Genomic DNA, 17,974 nt, shown 5'->3' on the forward strand with positions numbered 1-17,974 from the left:
ATAATCCCAAGTGACCGTTTTTTCTGATTCATCAGCGTTAATCAAAGCCAATTCTCCCTTTAAATTAGCAATTCCATTAACTGCAGAATCTTCACTTTCCGTTGAATTTTGAATGTGAATTAATTTGCAATAATTCCATTCATTCAAAATGTGTTCAGGAATTACCAATCTATCCTTGTCATCTTCTACCTCCCGTGTTACTGTCATCGCCATCTCAACCACCGGATCTCTGTTTATCACCGGCGTTGTGGAACTCAAACTGCTTGAACCCAATATTTCATATGTTTTTGAGAGACAAGGTTTAATTCCGTCATCAAACTTGTACTGTGACCCATAACTCTCGTGACCAATCTCTTTAACTAGAACGTCAAACCCACTAGTACCAACTGAGATGTGAATCCATTCGTTGATTATGTTCATGATACAAGTGTCAATTTGCACCCGTCCCACACTAAACGAGATGCATGATGCTGTGGCTTCGTCACACCCAACAACCTCTCCCCATTGACTTCCTATCAGCTTGAACGTTTCTGCTGACCAAGTATGCAACGGAACACCAAAGCACTCTAGCCATACTCTCCGAGTTTCACTCCTTTCCTCCTCATCCCATCTCCACACGCTTTGGAAACACTTCAAGATATTGTCCAACTTGAAGGTGTATGCTTCTTCAGCACTTAATATACTATCAAAGGTCAGGAGAGCTTTGTATGCTCCTAATTCTCGTACTTCTACAACTTGCGGTAAATTCTTTCTAATCATGGTGTTTAACGATTTATAGTCAATCGCTTTCGTCATACCACCTATTAGACTCCTTTGAAGCCAGTCCAAATCTGTGTGTGTGCTATGAGGAAGAGGGTGTGAGGGGAGTGAGAGTGTGTGCGGTAGTGAGAGGTGAGTGAGTGTGTTAGAAGAGGGTTAGGGTTTGGTTTGAAAAAAAAAGAGGAACAAGGGGTATTGTAGGGATTTTACAAAAATGTATTTAGTAAAATAATGATTTTTCATCTTCTATAGTGAAAAAACTGTCCATTCCATTAATATAATAAACAGGATATGAATGTATTAACTAAATTCATTGGCTATGGAATAGAAAGCAACACATTGAAAGTGGTTATGCCCTACAATAAGAAATGTTGAACCACAATATCGTAATATCAATTCATCCCAGCAAATACGTTGTTAATGTCTTCAAATAAATGCACAATTTTTCCAACCCTTCCTTCAATGCATGCTTCACTATGGAGATTGGGGAGCTAATATAAATAAGGAGCCACTTAGATAAAGACGTTTAAAACGTCTTATTTTAAAAATGTTTTTAAGTAATTAAAATTTAATACATATAATTTAATACATATAATTGATTAAACTATATTATGTTTTTATCAAAATTAGATTAGATCAATTGATTTGGTCAAAAAAACGATAAATTATACCTCAAATTGTTCTAAATTAATTTTTTTTATAAAAAATAATTACAATATTTCGATTATAAAAAATAACTAATATATATATATTCTAACCCTTTTCTTTTCTTTATGTCGTTATAGGATTAGAATTTAAGATTTTTAAAATAAAAAAATATATAATAAAAATATTTTACTCATTTTCTATAATAAGATTATTGTAGTCATTTTCTATAAAAAAGAATACTAATTTAAATTGGTTCAAAGTTTTGTTTACTAATTTTTTGACCAAATCAATTTGTCTGATCTAATTTTGGCAAAAATAATATAGTTTAATCAATTATATGTATTAAATGTTAGTTAATAACGTCAAACATCTGTAAAAAAAAAAGACGTTTTAAGTATTTTTATCAGAGTGTTTCCCATATAAATAAATGTAATAATACAAGTATTATTATAAAATAATATATATCTAGTACTCCAAAAAAGATTTTTATTGTTACTCTTAATCTTAATTGTCATAGCCCGAACCAAGCCATGACTGGCGTTCAAGGGACAAGTCCCTCAGCAGAAAATCGGACAGAACCTCCTCTGTTTTTAGGACCTTACCAACATAGATATTAACTCCTTGTATCAATAATAAACATCCATTTCTAAAGACAACAACAACAACATATTCTAACCATATCCACAACCAAATATATCCAAAACATGCATCATATATATATCAAGTTGATAACTAGAGTATATAGTTAAATTCATAAGTCTTACATAACCAACTTATAATTACTATCTAAACAGTTCAAGATTCAAAATAACATAAACCACACGAGGATCCTGCCTGTGACATATGGAGCATTGACATAATCTAAATTTTGAGCAAAGGTTCCATTACATAATTACTTAACCCTTGGAAAAAAGAAGGGCTCACCAAAATGACTAAGATCTACTGAGGTGGAATGGAACCTGGAATGACTCCTGTATCTGAAAAACATGGGAATATAATAGGGTGAGTTTTACAAGTCAGTGAGCAAACATTACATCTATAACCCACACAAGACAATACAGAGTTTACCTTAAAAATTATCTTTCCTTTCAGAGATGAGAAATTTATATGAATTAATTATGCAAACAAATAGATAAGTAGTTAAGCGGATGAACTGAAATGGGAGTTCTCATTCCAGAAGTCAAATCAAATCAAATATTACACACCTAGGGCGGCTCCACCTCTAAGGGTAGCCCTTTCCTCTAGTGTGTCCGTACGGTATAACAGATCCAACGTGTGGCCTACACGTTAGGCTAGCAACGCCCCTGCTAGCTGAGGTCTGAACCAGATGCATCTAGGTTAACGTCATAACCGCCGTTAATTACGGGTTTCTAGTCAGAGTCTCCCAAACCAATCCAAACCAAATCACTTATAAAATATCTAATGCTTATAATATACTACCAAATTCCATAACAAATTAATATATATAAGATTGCATACTAAAATTTAATTAAAATTTAAATAAGTCAAATAAGAAAACATTTATACTTTACAAAATATATAAATATCGTCTCGTGTGTATTTTTTATAAAATTGTAAGTTTCACAAATCAATATTTATTTTTAGAAATTCAAAAATCACAATAATAAAATATTTTCAAACTTCAAAATTAATGATTCAACATAGATATTGATAATAATATATTTAAAAACAATTATAGATATAATATCCACTCACAACTTGATTCCAAAGAACCGGAAGCAACTCTGAGCTCGTCAACGAGCTACCAAATGATGTCCAATAACTCTACTACAACTCTAGAAATATGACAATAATGATATTTGTGAGCTACTAATATCGTCAATTAACATAATCTTACTCACCTTGACAAAAGCCCCAAATTTTCTAACCCTAATAACCCTAATTCGGATTTTGCTATACTCACAAGTATAAGGATGCTAAAAATTTGAAATATAGCTAATTATTGAGTCAAAGAGTTACTTTAAAGTCTCAATAATAACCAAAACTCAAAAGTTGAATACTTTTTTCATTAAATAGGTTGAAGCTCCATGATTTAGGATTGTGATAAAAGAAATTTGAATGAATAAAATAAAAAAGAGAAGAGAAAGAGAAGGAAGTAAAATGAAAGAAGTGGATTTAATCATAGTGTATGATTTCAAGAAGAAGAGATGAGAAGATGGAAAGGGAGAAGAAGAAGGAAAAGAAAAAGAAAAAGAAGAAAAAATGAAATTGAAGAAGAGGGAGAAGGGTTTCGGGTGAAAGAAAATAAGTGGGGTTGGGGAGGGGGTGAGTCACGTGACTCATTAAACCCCTCTTCTTTTTTTTTTCTTCGGTTATAACATTAATCTACAGTAATCAACAGGTAACAATGATAATATGAAAAATTCACCATGTATTTTGTTTGATCTGAATAATATTTCTAATTTAATTTTCTTATTAACATAATTAAATTACTATATTATAAGAACATTTGCATTGAAAATAACAGTAAAATTATCTTTAGAATTTTGTCACTTTTTTTTTCTGACTTATTTATTGGTGGTATCTTTTGAATTATTTTTGTTAGTAATATAATCTTTCTATTTAATACTTTATCCTTTTCTTTTACTTCAACAATTAATCGGCAAAAAAATTTTAAAAAAAATTTGAAACAGATAATCTATATATATTACATACATGCAAGAGAATGGAGAAAATATGAGATGGGTCGGGTGAAAACAAATAAACTTGATCATCACATTATTATATTCTTCACAAATTAAATATTTTTTTATTTTAGTTTTAAAATAATAAGGAATAAAGCATTTAGATAGTCACAAAAAAAAAAGTATTTAGATTATTTTCCAAAAGCATTCCATCATAATTGAAGTACCGCATCGTTGTTAATCACAGATCCTCTTAGAATTACGTTGTTGAAGGGTCGGAATAAAATGTTCATTTGGAATAGTCTTTGACATATATTAATTAACCAATAATTTTTTTGAATAATATAAATAATAGACTTTAAAATTAATTCAATTCAATTAAAATACACCATGCCACTAATTAAATTTAGTATTAATTTACTTTTTTAACCCCATTATTCACATTATTCAACAATATTATTGTTTACCTATACTTTTTTTTGTATTTATTTTATATTAAACTATTAGTGATTGAAAATAGCAGAAATAGTTATATATATAAAAAAATCTTATATATAGTCTTGCTTACTTTATGAATGGTCCTTAATTTTTGTGACGATAAACTTAGAGTGATATATATATAAGGAATTAATTTTTAGTTTTTTAATATTCGTTAATTTTTTTAATTCTAAAAATTTTATTTTTTTAAAAAAATTAGAGTTTAGGATTTATAATTTAAAATTTAGAATTAAAAATTTCTGATTTAATATGATCTATAATTTAAAATAATTTTAAAAAATTTAACTGATATTTTTTTGTGACTAAAATTTAACTGATATTGATATTGCGTGAACAAAATTGATTTGCTAATATTGCTTTGTATAATATATTAGTCTAAGACAAAGTCTTTTTCTAGATTCATATTGGAACAACATCAATTTATCCTAACAAATATATTACTCTTCATATGTACAATTACTTCCACCAAGAATAAGAACCAAATATATCTAAGTCTCTCGTTAGAATAAAACTTAGAATTTGATTTAGTCTTAACTCTTGACATTGATAGATTGGGATGGTATGAATATCTATGGTTAATAATGGTTGGCATAGGTGCTTGTAATCCCAGTAAAAAAATTTATCTATAAATAGATGGATCTTGATTGATGAGTGACATATCAAATAAATACATAAAATAAGCACAACTTTTAATCAATAATCAATGGGTTGTTTCATTTTGTTGATTCTTATGATGTTCCATTTTGCATGTTTGTCTTCACATTCATGTCATCCTTATGAAAATTCTGCTTTACTTCACTTCAAGACCCAACTCATTACAAACACTACCTTTTATGAAAATACATATTATGAGCATTTGTGTCCCAATCTTTATCCAAAGATGAGGACATGGGACAATGGAACAGATTGTTGTTCATGGATGGGAGTCACGTGCCACTCTGTGTCTAGTCACGTGATTGGCCTTGATCTCAGTTGCAGTGCCCTTGTAGGTAATATTCATCCTAACAGCACTCTTTTCTATCTTACTCATCTCCAAACACTTAGCCTTGCTTACAATTCTATCTATGGTTCTGAATTGCCATCTCAGTTTGGTGGGTTTGTGAGTCTCACACACCTCAACTTGTCTTATTGTGCTTTCAAAGGTGATATTCCTTCTCAAATCTCACACCTTTCTAAATTACAATCACTTGATCTCTCTTGGAATTATGCTTTATCTTTGAAAGAAACCACTTGGAAGAGGCTGCTGCAAAACACAACATCTTTGAGAGAGGTTGTATTGGATGAAACAGACATGTCTTCAATTGGTCCAACACCAGGTCCTTTGTCTTTGATTGCCAACTTGTCTTCCACTTTGGTTACTCTTAGTCTTGTTCATACTAAAATAAGTGGTTATTTGACAAGTGATATATTCTGTTTACCAAATCTTCAAAAACTCAATCTAGGTGCTAATCAAGGCATTCAGGTTCATGTTCCAAAGTTGAATTGTAATACTTCTCTTCTTAGTATCTTGGATCTTTCAGAATGTAATTTTCATGGGCCTATTCCTTCATCATTTTTCAATCTAACATATCTTACTTCCTTGATTTTGGTGGACAGTTTTTTAAATGGTTCAATTCCATCATCACTTTCAAACCTTCATCATCTTGTTTACTTAGTTCTTTCAAGGAATAATCTTAGTGGAAAAATTCCCAATGTGTTTGATAGGCTAACAAACTTGCAAACTCTCTCTCTTCATGATAACAATTTCCAAGGAAAGTTGCCATCTTCATTGTTTACCTTAACTCGACTCTCTCAGTTGGATTGTTCTTCTAATCAAATTGAGGGGCCATTATCTGACAAAGTAGCCTTTTCAAATCTCACTGAATTATTCCTAGAAGGTAACTTATTAAATGGGACAATTCCATCATCAATTTTCTCCCTTAAGTCTTTGAGAACTTTCGATCTATCAAAAAATCAGTTCATAGGACCCATAAGTGGTGAGATCACATCTTATTCCTTGGAATATTTAGACTTGTGCAACAATAAGCTCCAAGGAAACTTTCCAGAAACAATTTTTCATCTTGTAAACCTTTCTCATTTGTGCTTGTCCTCAAACAAATGGAGTGGTACTACCCACTTTTCACTCTTCTCCAAGCTTCAAAATTTGGAGTATCTTTCCCTTTCAGGTTGCAGTTTATTATTGCTAGAATCTGAAACAAGTGTTAATTACACTTTTTTCAATTTGCAAGCACTACAGTTATTTTCCAACAATATCATTGGTTATTCAAAATTCTCTGGAAATTTTCCACAGTTGAAATATCTTGAATTGTCCAATAATAAACTTGAAGGAAAGGTGCCGAAATGGATACATGATATACATTCATTAATTCATTTGAAACTCTCACACAACATGTTCACATCAATAGGTCATCAATTCCCATGGTATCAATTTGAGTACCTTGATCTTAGCTTCAACTTGATGGATGATGACATTTCTTCTTTCTTTTGTAATGCAACTTTTCTAAATGTTATCAACTTGTCCCACAACAGATTCATAGGAACATTTCCACAGTGCCTTGCCAATAGCTCATCCCTTAGGAATTTGGATCTGCAAATGAACAAATTTCATGGAACTTTACCAGATACCTTTGAAGATCTTGTTACACTTAATCTGAATGGCAACCAGTTCAAAGGTTTATTGCCAAAATCTTTGGCCAATTGCACAGATCTTATGGATTTGAATCTTGGTAATAATCAATTTGAAGATACATTTCCCAATTGGCTTCAGAATCTATTAAATTTTGAAATATTGGTCTTACAAGGAAATCAGTTGTACGGTTCCATTGTCAAACTGAAATCTGAAAATATATTTCCAAGTTTGATTATTTTTGACATATCAAGCAATAACTTTAGTGGCTCGTTACCAAAAGCATACATACAAAACTTTCAAGCCATGAAGATTCAAAGCAGTTTGTATTATTATCTTCAAAGTGATTCAGGTTCAGGAGAAGGCAACATTGAACTAGAATATGATAATTCTATGACTACAACAGTTAAAGGAGTTAGTATCACTTTGACAAAAATTCCAAATGCCTTTGCAAATATTGATTTATCAAGTAACAACTTTGAAGGAGAGATTCCAGATGTTTTTGGAGAGCTTCAAGCACTCAAAAGCATCAACCTTTCACATAACAACCTCATTGGTCCTATTCCACATGTTATGGGAAATTTGACAAATCTTGAGTCATTAGATCTCTCCTCAAATATGCTTACTGGAAACATTCCTGCTGAATTGACCAATCTAATTTTTCTTGAAGTCTTGAATCTTTCCAGCAACCATCTTGAGGGATCAATACCTCAAGGAAAACAGTTTGATACATTTTCAAACAATTCCTATAAGGGAAACATAGGACTGTGGACTTCCATTGACAATTCAATGCAACAGTAATGTCCCCTTGCAACAATATTCATCTTCTCAGGCTGAAGATAAATTTGGATTTGGTTGGAAACCAGTGGCAATAGGATATGCATTTGGAATGGTGCTTGGAATTGGCTTGGGATTTTGTGGTTTCTCAGTTGGAAAACCTCAATGGCTTGTGATCATCTTCAGAGGTAAATGGATCAAAAGGAGGAGTCATGCAAATCGTCATGCAAGAACAACTCTGTTTTGGCTTTTGGTAGTAATCTAAGTGTGTAACACGTTTGTGTCTTGTGTTGTTTTGTTTTTTATGTTTTATTTGATTTCATGTTGTACTTTTATTTTACTTTATGCATGTCTTCTTGATATTTATAGTGAATACTTGTTCTATAGTTGTAAGAAATGTTGCATGTAAATTATGTTTTTAATGAATATAAGTGTCTCTGCTTCACTATAGTTGCACCTTCTAATATAGTATAGTTTTCAGTTTTCATGCATATTCAGCTCTAAATTCTTCTATGGTCTATTTAAACATATTAAGCCAACAAAACAGAGAAGCTAAATATTATAAGAACTGTTATAAGAACAGAAATAATAACAAGATAAACGAGGAAAAAACAAAAAGAAAGAAAGATGAAATTTAGGAAAAATAATGGTATACTTCAAGCCCGTCGCAGATCAAAGCTCTATTTATGAGTTGCTGCATGCACAAAACAGAGTTCAAACTCCCAATATTTGTTTAAGTGGATGAGTGAGCTGACCATTCAACCAATCCAAATTAGTTAAAGACATTCTTGTTTAATCAATTAATAATTGTGGTATCCACCATCAAGTTGAAAATTTGTGTATACTCAAAACGAAAATTAGACCATCCAGCACTTTGTTAGAATTAAACTCTGGTATACGGTGAAGCACAACCTGATTTTCAAGCAATCAATTACTCAAAAGAACCACAAAAATTAAAATAGGTAAGGGCCATACATACACTAGTAACTTTATCAAAGATAACGCGTACATGCATGATGCAACATTTTAACAACTTACTTTCTTTGGGTGGCCATTACTTTTGAACTCACTTTAATTTTGCTAAGTAGGAAAAAAAAAAGACAGAAAAGTTCTTGCTCGGTCAAAGTTACTTTACATATTTTGACGCTTAATCAATTATTTGATCAATACAATTATGTTTCTCTCTAACTCGAGAAAGAATAATCCAAAATTATTAAATATAACTTAATATCTATAATTTTATATATATAATATTTAAAATTATATATTTATTATATTTAATATTATGTATTTATTTTAAAAATAATTAACACATAGAAATACATTTAAGTTTTTTTGGCAACCAAATCAAACTAAGTTGGTCTAAACTCAATAAAAATCAGTTTCATTAGTGGAGTATAAATATACGCTCCAACTATATAAACGTTCCTACATGGCTGCATTTATCTCCTCTTCTTTCTTCTTCTTCTACTTCACATTTCTCATTCTCCTTCTTCGCATTCTTCTTCCTTTTTTTTTTCGTGTTCCTCCTTCTTCTTCGCGTTCTTTCTTCTTGGTTTTATTCTATCAAGAGAGTAAATCAAGAAGAATTTTAAGAAAACAAAATAAGGAAAAAATAAAGAAAAAAATGAAAAAGAAGAAGAAGACGAAGTGAAAGACGAGGAGGAAAAATTCAAGTGAAACGAAACTAAATGAAACCTAAATTAAATTAAGAAATGAACCGAAATTTCTTAAGGAATAAAAAATGTGGTCAATACTTAACAACAATATCAAATGAATCTCAATTAATTCACAAATGAACCGAAATATGTTTAGATTTGAACAAAAACTAACTAAATAATCACATATGAACAAGTTCAGCAAATTCAAATGAAACGAAACTAAATGAACCTAAATTAAACTAAGAATTGAACCGAAATTTTTTAAAAAATAAAAAATTTAGTCAATACTTAAAAGTAGTATCAAGAGAACATGTTAATTCACAAACGAACCGAAATAAGTTTAGATTTAAACAAAAACTAACTAAACAACCACACATGTCAACAAATTTAAGCAAAACAAAACTAAATAAACATATTTTCACCGACTAACAATTTTTAACTATTAATTTTATACGAAAGACAACTACACATAAATTTTTACCACAAACTAATCCCGCCAAAGACGTTACAAAATCTTCAAAGTAAATGGTCATTTCTTCTACACATAGTGGGTTCTACTTTGTTGACTTTGCATGCGCTTGTTTTCTGCGCGTCTTCACCATTAACAATAACGAATGAGAGAGAAAGGAAAAAAAATAGAATAAAACAGATTTGAATAAAATAGAATAAATTTACAATACCGAATGTAAACAAAAAAATAAATTGGATATAAATAGAGACGGGATCTTGAAGCTATTTTATCCAAAGGATATATATTTTCAATTTAATTTTCTTATTAACATAATAGAATATATTAGTAGATGATTACTATATAAGAAAATTTGCATTAAAAGCACATTATTTTTGTAATTTTCACCCATAACTTCATTTCCATCTCTATAACAAATCCAATGTTACTTTTTCAAACAAATTGTAATTGAATTATATTCTCAATGAATATTTTAAAAACCTCTAATATAAATAAAGTTAATGAATATTCAATTAGTCATTGTCATGAAAGACCAATGGTTCCTAACAAAAAATAATTGACCAAGCGGCTTTAACTATCTAATTTTTTTTACACATATTATTCTTTTCCACAACTAAAATGATATCGTTTTGAGAAAATGGATATTTACATTAATAAATCAATGCCTTAAAAATTAAATTTAAAGAAAAAAGCACTGAAGTCAAGCTTTTTTGGTCAAGCTTCACACCAATGCATGGTGGATATTGTGAGGGTGGCTCGAATACTTTTTTTTTTTTCTTTCGAGAGGAGGTGGGTTTTTTTTTTTTTTCTCTTTTGTCTTTCGGAGCAAAAATTCACTTATTTTGATAGGATTAGTAATAAATAATAAGGAGCAGTTGATAAAAAGATATATGAAAACTCAAAAGATAATAAATATGTCACTATCTAAAATTATATATTTTTTTGCTTATGTGACAATAACGAGACATACATTACTGTAAATAACGAAATACATGAACAATTTTATTTTGTTTCACACTATTCATTAACAAAAGCACATGTTTATCATTTATTATTTTAAAAGACCTAATTAGTACTTTTTTTTTTTTAATTAATTAGTCCAAAATCAACATGATATAATTGTCACTTTACTCTATATTTTAATATAGAAATCATGCATTGACTGGGTATAGGTGGCAGGTGTTGTAATTCTAATTAAAAAAATATCCATAAATAGATGGATCCTAATCGATGAGTGACATACCAATACCATTTTCAAGTAAGCCATATATACATACATAAAATAAGCAAAAGCTTCAATCAATAATCAATGGGGCATTTCATGTTGTTGGTTGTTAGAGTGGTGTTGTGTGTGTATATGTTTATGATGTTCCATTTTGCATGTTTGTCTTCTCATCTATGCCATTCCCAAGACAGCTCTGCCTTGCTTCACTTTAAGACCCAATTCATTTTTAACCCTTCCTTTTTTGAATATTATGATGCTTGTGACTGGCCTCATGTTTATCCAAAGACGAGTACATGGGAGAATGGGACAGATTGCTGCTCATGGATGGGTGTCACGTGCCACTCTGTGTCTGGTCACGTGATTGGCCTCGATCTCAGTTGTGGTGCACTTGTAGGTAATATGAATCCCAATAGCACTCTTTTTCATCTTACTCATCTCCAAACACTCAACCTTGCTTTCAATTTTTTCAATCATTCTCCATTCTCATCTCAGTTTAGTAGATTTGTGAGTCTCACACACTTGAATTTATCTGATTGTCAATTCAAAGGTGAAATTCCTTCCCAAATCTCACACCTTTCCAAATTACAATCACTTGATCTCTCTTTTAATTATGGTTTGATGTGGAAAGAAACAAGTTGGAAAAGAATGTTGCAAAATGCAACAGCTTTGCGTGAGATTGTATTGGATGAAACAGACATGTCTTCAATTAGCTTAACACCAAAGCCTTTGTCCAATTGGTCTTTCTCTTTCTCTTTGGTTACTCTTAGTCTTGTTGATACTGAAATAAGGGGATACTTGACTAGTCACATTCTCTGTTTACCCAATCTTTATGAGCTCCAGCTATCCAACATTCAAGTCCATGTTCCAAAGTTGAATTGCAGTGCTTCTCTTAGTTTTTTGGATCTTTCATGGTGTCAATCCCTAGGATCACAAATCCCTGATTCCTTTTCTAACCTCACACAGCTAACTTTTTTGGACTTGTCTGAAAATGGATTCAATGGTTCAATCCCATCATTGCTCTCAAACCTTCAGCATCTCACTTACTTGGACCTTTCAGCCAATGCATTCACTGGTTCGTTCCCATCATTTCTTTCAAACCTTCATCATCTTGTTTACTTGGATCTTTCAGAAAATAAGTTTACTGGTCAAATTCCAAATGTGTTTGATAGGCTAACCAATTTGCAATCCCTTGGCCTTTGGGATAATAATTTCCAAAGGAAGTTGCCATCCTCATTATTTGCCTTAACTCAACTCTCTTCCTTGGATTGTTCTCATAATGAAATTGAGGGACCACTACCTGACAAAGTAGCCTTTTTAAATCTCACTCAATTATTCTTAAAAGGCAACTTATTAAATGGCACAATTCCTCAATGGGCCTTATCTCTCAAGTCTTTGAGATACTTAGATCTATCAAATAACAGATTCAGAGGGCACATAAGTGAAATTACATCTTATTCCTTGGACCATTTAGACTTGTGCAACAATGAACTCCAAGGAAACTTTCCTGAATCCATTTTCCATCTTGTCAACCTTACTCATTTGTGCTTGTCTTCAGATAACTGGAGCGGTATTGTCCACTTCCCACTCTTCTCTAAGCTTCAAAACTTGGAGTATCTTTATCTTTCAGGTTGTAATTCATTATTGCTAAAATCTGAAACTAGTGTGAATCACACTTTCTCCAATTTGAAGACACTGCAGTTGCTTTCTAGCAATATTACTGGTTGGTTGGAATTCTCAGGAAAATTTCCAAATTTAGATTTTCTTAAATTGTCCAGCAATAGTCTTCAGGGAAAAGTGCCAGAATGGATACATGGTATGGATTCATTAACTTATTTGAATCTCGCACATAACAATGTTACATTGATGGACCATTTCCCGTGGTATCGACTTGAATACCTTGATCTTAGTTTCAACTCGATGGCTGATGACATTTCTTCCTTCTTTTGTAATGCAACCTCTCTGTACATTGTCAACTTGTCCCACAACAAATTCACAGGAACATTTCCACAGTGCCTTGCCAATAGCTCATCCCTTGCATTTCGAGATTTGGATCTACAAATGAACAAACTTCATGGAACTTTGCCAGATACCTTTTTGGATCTTACTACACTGAATCTCAATGGCAACAATTTGGAAGGTCTATTGCCGAAATCTTTGTCCAAATGCTCAGGACTTGTGGATTTGGATCTCGGTAACAATCAATTTGAGGACACATTTCCCAATTGGCTTCAGAATATATCAAATTTGGAAATACTGGTCTTACGAGGCAATAAGTTGTACGGTCAGATTGCAAATTTGAAATCTGAAAACATATTTCCAAGTTTGATTATTTTTGACATATCATGCAATAACTTTAGCGGCTCATTACCAAAAGCATACATACAAAATTTTCAAGCCATGAAGATTGTTCATGATGTGCAAAGCCCTTTGTTTTATATTGAAACAGGTTGGATAAGTCTTACTTTTAGCGACACAGCAAAAGAATATGTCAATTCTATGATTGCAACAATTAAAAGAGTCAGTCTTACTTTTACGAAAATTCCATATGCCTTTGCAATTATCGATTTGTCAGAAAACAAATTTGAAGGAGAGATTCCAGATGATTTTGGGGAGCTTCATGGACTCATAGGCCTCAATCTTTCTCATAACAGACTTGTTGGTCATATTCCCCACTCTTTGGGAAATTTGACAAATCTTCAATCATTGGATCTCTCCTCAAATATGCTTTCTGGGGATATTCCTACTGAATTGGTAAATCTGAACTTTCTTGAAGTCTTGAGTCTTTCCCAAAACCAGTTGGTGGGACCAATACCCAGAGGAAAACAATTTGATACATTTTCAAATGATTCCTATGAGGGAAACATGGGGTTATGTGGATTTCCATTGTCAATTCAATGCAACAACAATGTCCCTTTGCAACAATATCCATCTTCTGAGGCTGAAGACAAATTTGAATTTGGTTGGAAACCAGTGGCAATAGGATATGCATGTGGAATGGTACTTGGAATAGGATTGGGATATTGTGTTTTCTCAATTGGAAAGCCTCAATGGCTAGTGGTCCTCTTTGGAGGTAAAAGAACCAAAAGGAGGAGCCGTCGAAACCGCCAGCGTGCAAGAACAACTCTGTTTCAGCTTTTTGTTGCAATGTAAATTTGTAATAAGTTTATGTCTTTTGCTGTTGTGTTTTGTATGTTTTGTTAAATTTAGTGTCGTACTTTTATTTTATGGATGTCTACAAGTCTTGACAATATTTATAGCAAGTACTTGTTCTATAGTTGTAAGAAATGTTGCAAGTGAATTTTGTTTTCAAAGTATTTTTTCTCATAATTATATATGTGTGTGTGTGTGTAAGTTTCTGTGTCCAAAACTTCTTCACTTGCACCTTCCAAGTATCTAGAAGACTAGAGCAACTATATCATTATTATGCATGGGTATTATATGAGCACGCAACTGATTTTTTGTTTAGCGGTTAGGAGGTAAGGTGTTTTAGTAATTATATTAGAACAATTGCCAAACTATTAGGAATATCTCCAACACAATCTGATTGTTTTTTTTTTTTTCTTTTTTTAACTGATGTCAATCTAAAACAGTTTGATAAAAAAAAATACTAATTCTCTGGTATCCATCATCAAGTAATAGCTGGTCCCAACTCCCAATGCAAGTTGAAAATGTTTTTATATTCAAAACGAAAATTAAACCATCTATACTTAGTTAGAAATAAGAGGATAAAACTCCGGTGAAGATAGAGAATACTTTACATACTTTAATTCTTAATCAATTATTTGATCAGTCCGATTAGGTTGTTCTCTATAATTAAAATGTTGTGTCCAGTAATAGTACTACTTCTCTGTTTACAATACTAAAGAAGAACAAATATAATATTAATGATTAAAGAGTTCAATATGTATTGTTTATAAAAGGTATGCTATTGTGACAAAGTATTTGAGATGTGAAGCACTAAAAAATATAAATATTACAATGCAACCAAACATGGATTCACACGTGATACCAGGCCACAAACAGCACTCTGTTCCATTTTCCCATCCATCAACTTTTTGCAAGTTCTTGAGTTGAAGCAAGGTAGAGTTTTGGTCAGGATGGCATAAAGGCGGAGACAAAGACAAAGACTAAGAGAAAGAAGTGAAGAACAGATGTAGATACAAAAAGATTTGAAATTGCAGCAACAAAAGAGACCCCATGGCCTGATATTGATTTGATTCAACAGAAACTGGTTTACTTGGGACTGAAGAAAAGAGGCAAGAATGATATAATGGAAAATAATAAGCAACTAATGAGGATTTATATCCAACTAAGATGCAATGCAATCCAATTAACTAATCTTAAGTGCATCATTTCTACTCTAAACTAAAACACACATGAACATTTTTTAATAATTGTTATGTTAACAATTTATATATGATCATAGTTTTATGTGGATGATGATTATTCTGCTTATTTCTGCCCCCATGTTTATCCGGAAATGAGGACATGGGATAATGGGTGAGATTGCTGCTCATGGATGGGCGTCACGTGCCACTCTCTGCTGGTCACGTGAGTGGCCTTGATCTCACTTGCAGTATTGCCATCTCAGTTTGGTAAGCTTGTGAGTCTCACACACTTGAATTTATCTTATTGTGGGTTTGAAGGTGAAATTCCTTCTCAAATCTCACACCTTTCCAAATTACAATCACTTGATCTCTCTTTTTTTTCTCATGGTTTAATGTGGGAAGAAACTACTTTGATGAGGTTGCTGCAAAACACAATATATTTAAGAGAGATTGGATTGGATGAGACAGATATGTCTTCAATTGGTCCAACATATTTAAGTAAGTGCTTGTTCTATATTGTAAGAAATGTTGCAAGTAAATTGTGATTTGATCATATTAAGTGTTTCTTTCTTACTCTTCTTGCACCGTCCAAATACATTACTCAATATCTTATGTTGTTTTTCTGATCTATTTTAATATGATTAAACTAACAAAAACAGAGAAGCTATAATTTATATCCTAAGAACAGAAATGATGACATGTTATATGAGCAACGAATTTTTATTTGCAACCTACTTGAACAAACATGATCGAATTGAATTCTCATTGTTTTGTCTAATCCAATGATTTTAAATTAATAATTTTCTAATTGTTATTATTTGATAAATCTCAAATCATTAGATCTCTCCTCAAATATGCTTACCGGGAAAATTCCTACTAAGCTGACCCTTCTAATTTCTCTTTTAAGTCATAAATCTTTCCAGCAACTTTCTCGAGGGATCAATACCTCGAAGAAAACAGTTTGATACATTTTTAAACAATTCTTACAAGAGAAACATGGATCTATGTGAATTCTCATTATCAATTCAATGCAACAACAATTTCCCTCAACAACAATATATATCCATCTTCTGAGGCTGAAAAGAAATAGGATATGCATGTGGAATGGTATTTGAAATATGCTTTGTGTTTTCTGAATTAGAAAGCCTCAATGGCTTGTGAGAATCTTTGGAGGTAAAAGGATCAAAAGGAAGATCATGCGTGCAAGAACAACTTGTTATGTACAACTTCATTGAAACAAGTAGAACACTATCAAGATCATTATTACATGGAAATTCTGTTTCAGTTTCTGTTTGTAATTTGATTCTTTACTTTAAACATGTCTCAAAGTGTCAAGGGTATTTATACTTTTCTAAGAAGTGTGTAAATGTGCAAACATTTGAACAGATAGGGGAGTTAATTAAGTAGAGAAAGATCAATCCCTTATTATCATGATGATCATCACTACACCCATGATTTCAAAACTTGCAAAAAGGGCTAATCTCAATTGAGTTACGAGGCTTATTGGTGTAGACATATTTATGATTCTCATATTCAATAAGTACCTTCAAATTTATATATTAATATGTCATTATATTAAATAATACAGCTATATAAAACACTCACTGATGTCTTTATAACTATGTTCCTAAAACTAAACACCAAACAGTGGATTATATATATAGTGCATTATTCATTCTAATTAAATAATTATTTATTATTCCAGGAATTTCAAATAAAATTCTATTATATTTCATTATACTTGTATGCAGTGAGTTTAATTCTAGATAAGATTTGGGTAAAACAATCAATTAATAAATCTTCAAAAAGTAAATGGACAATTCTTCTACACGTAGTGGGTTCTACTTTGTTGACTTTGCATGCACTTGTTTTTCCACTTTCTTTCTCAATTGTTCATTATTCTCATCACTAACTAATCAAATAACATTGTTTTCACGTAGTTTCCAAACTTCCCATGCTGCACTTTTGTCTTCAGCGCGTCTTCACCATTAACAATAATGAATGAGAGAGAAAGAAAAAAAAAAGAAAGAAAAAAACATAATAGAAGTTGCCATCATTTCTGTCAAATCTTGAGCATCTTGTTTATTTGGATCTTTCAAGGAATAAGCTTAGGGCTCAACTTCCAAATGTGGTTGATAAGCTAACCAACTTGAGAATTCTTTCTATTGGGGATAACAATTTTGAAAAGAAGTTGTCATCTTCATTGTTTACCTTAACTCAACTCCCTCTATTGGATTGTTCTAATCTAACCAAATTATACTGCAATGGTAACTTACTAAATGGGACAATTTTGTCATCAATTTTATCCTTAACGTCTTTGAGAACTTTGGATTTATCA

At 31.6% G+C, this 17,974-nt stretch overlaps 1 protein-coding gene and 1 pseudogene across 1 annotated transcript; both read left to right on the forward strand.

Annotated features, from left to right (window-relative positions):
• Nucleotides 1–5,223: 5,223 nt before the first annotated feature.
• Nucleotides 5,224–8,403, forward strand: LOC107606447 (receptor-like protein 7; annotated as a pseudogene).
• A 3,047-nt stretch (nucleotides 8,404–11,450) lies between these two features.
• Nucleotides 11,451–14,635, forward strand: LOC107609345 (receptor like protein 27-like). Its single transcript, XM_088493507.1, has 2 exons — nucleotides 11,451–11,702; nucleotides 11,809–14,635. The coding sequence occupies exons 1-2, from the start codon at nucleotides 11,602–11,604 to the stop codon at nucleotides 14,456–14,458; spliced, it is 2,751 nt and encodes a 916-aa protein (XP_088349633.1). The 5' UTR covers nucleotides 11,451–11,601; the 3' UTR covers nucleotides 14,459–14,635.
• Nucleotides 14,636–17,974: the final 3,339 nt, after the last annotated feature.

The sequence above is a fragment of the Arachis ipaensis genome, chromosome B7 (assembly GCF_059453495.1).
Source record: "Arachis ipaensis isolate K30076 ecotype BB chromosome B7, ASM5945349v1, whole genome shotgun sequence".
NCBI lineage: Eukaryota > Viridiplantae > Streptophyta > Magnoliopsida > Fabales > Fabaceae > Arachis > Arachis ipaensis.

What these genes read in the sequence shown, in the direction of transcription:
- LOC107609345 (XM_088493507.1), top strand. Translation starts at nt 11,602, where the DNA reads ATGGGAGAATGGGACAGATTGCTGCTCATGGATGGGTGTCACGTGCCA. An exon ending in CAGTTGTGGTGCACTTGTAG is followed by an intron (nt 11,703 to 11,808) that starts GTAATATGAATC and finishes TCAGTTTAGTAG; the next exon opens with ATTTGTGAGTCTCACACACT.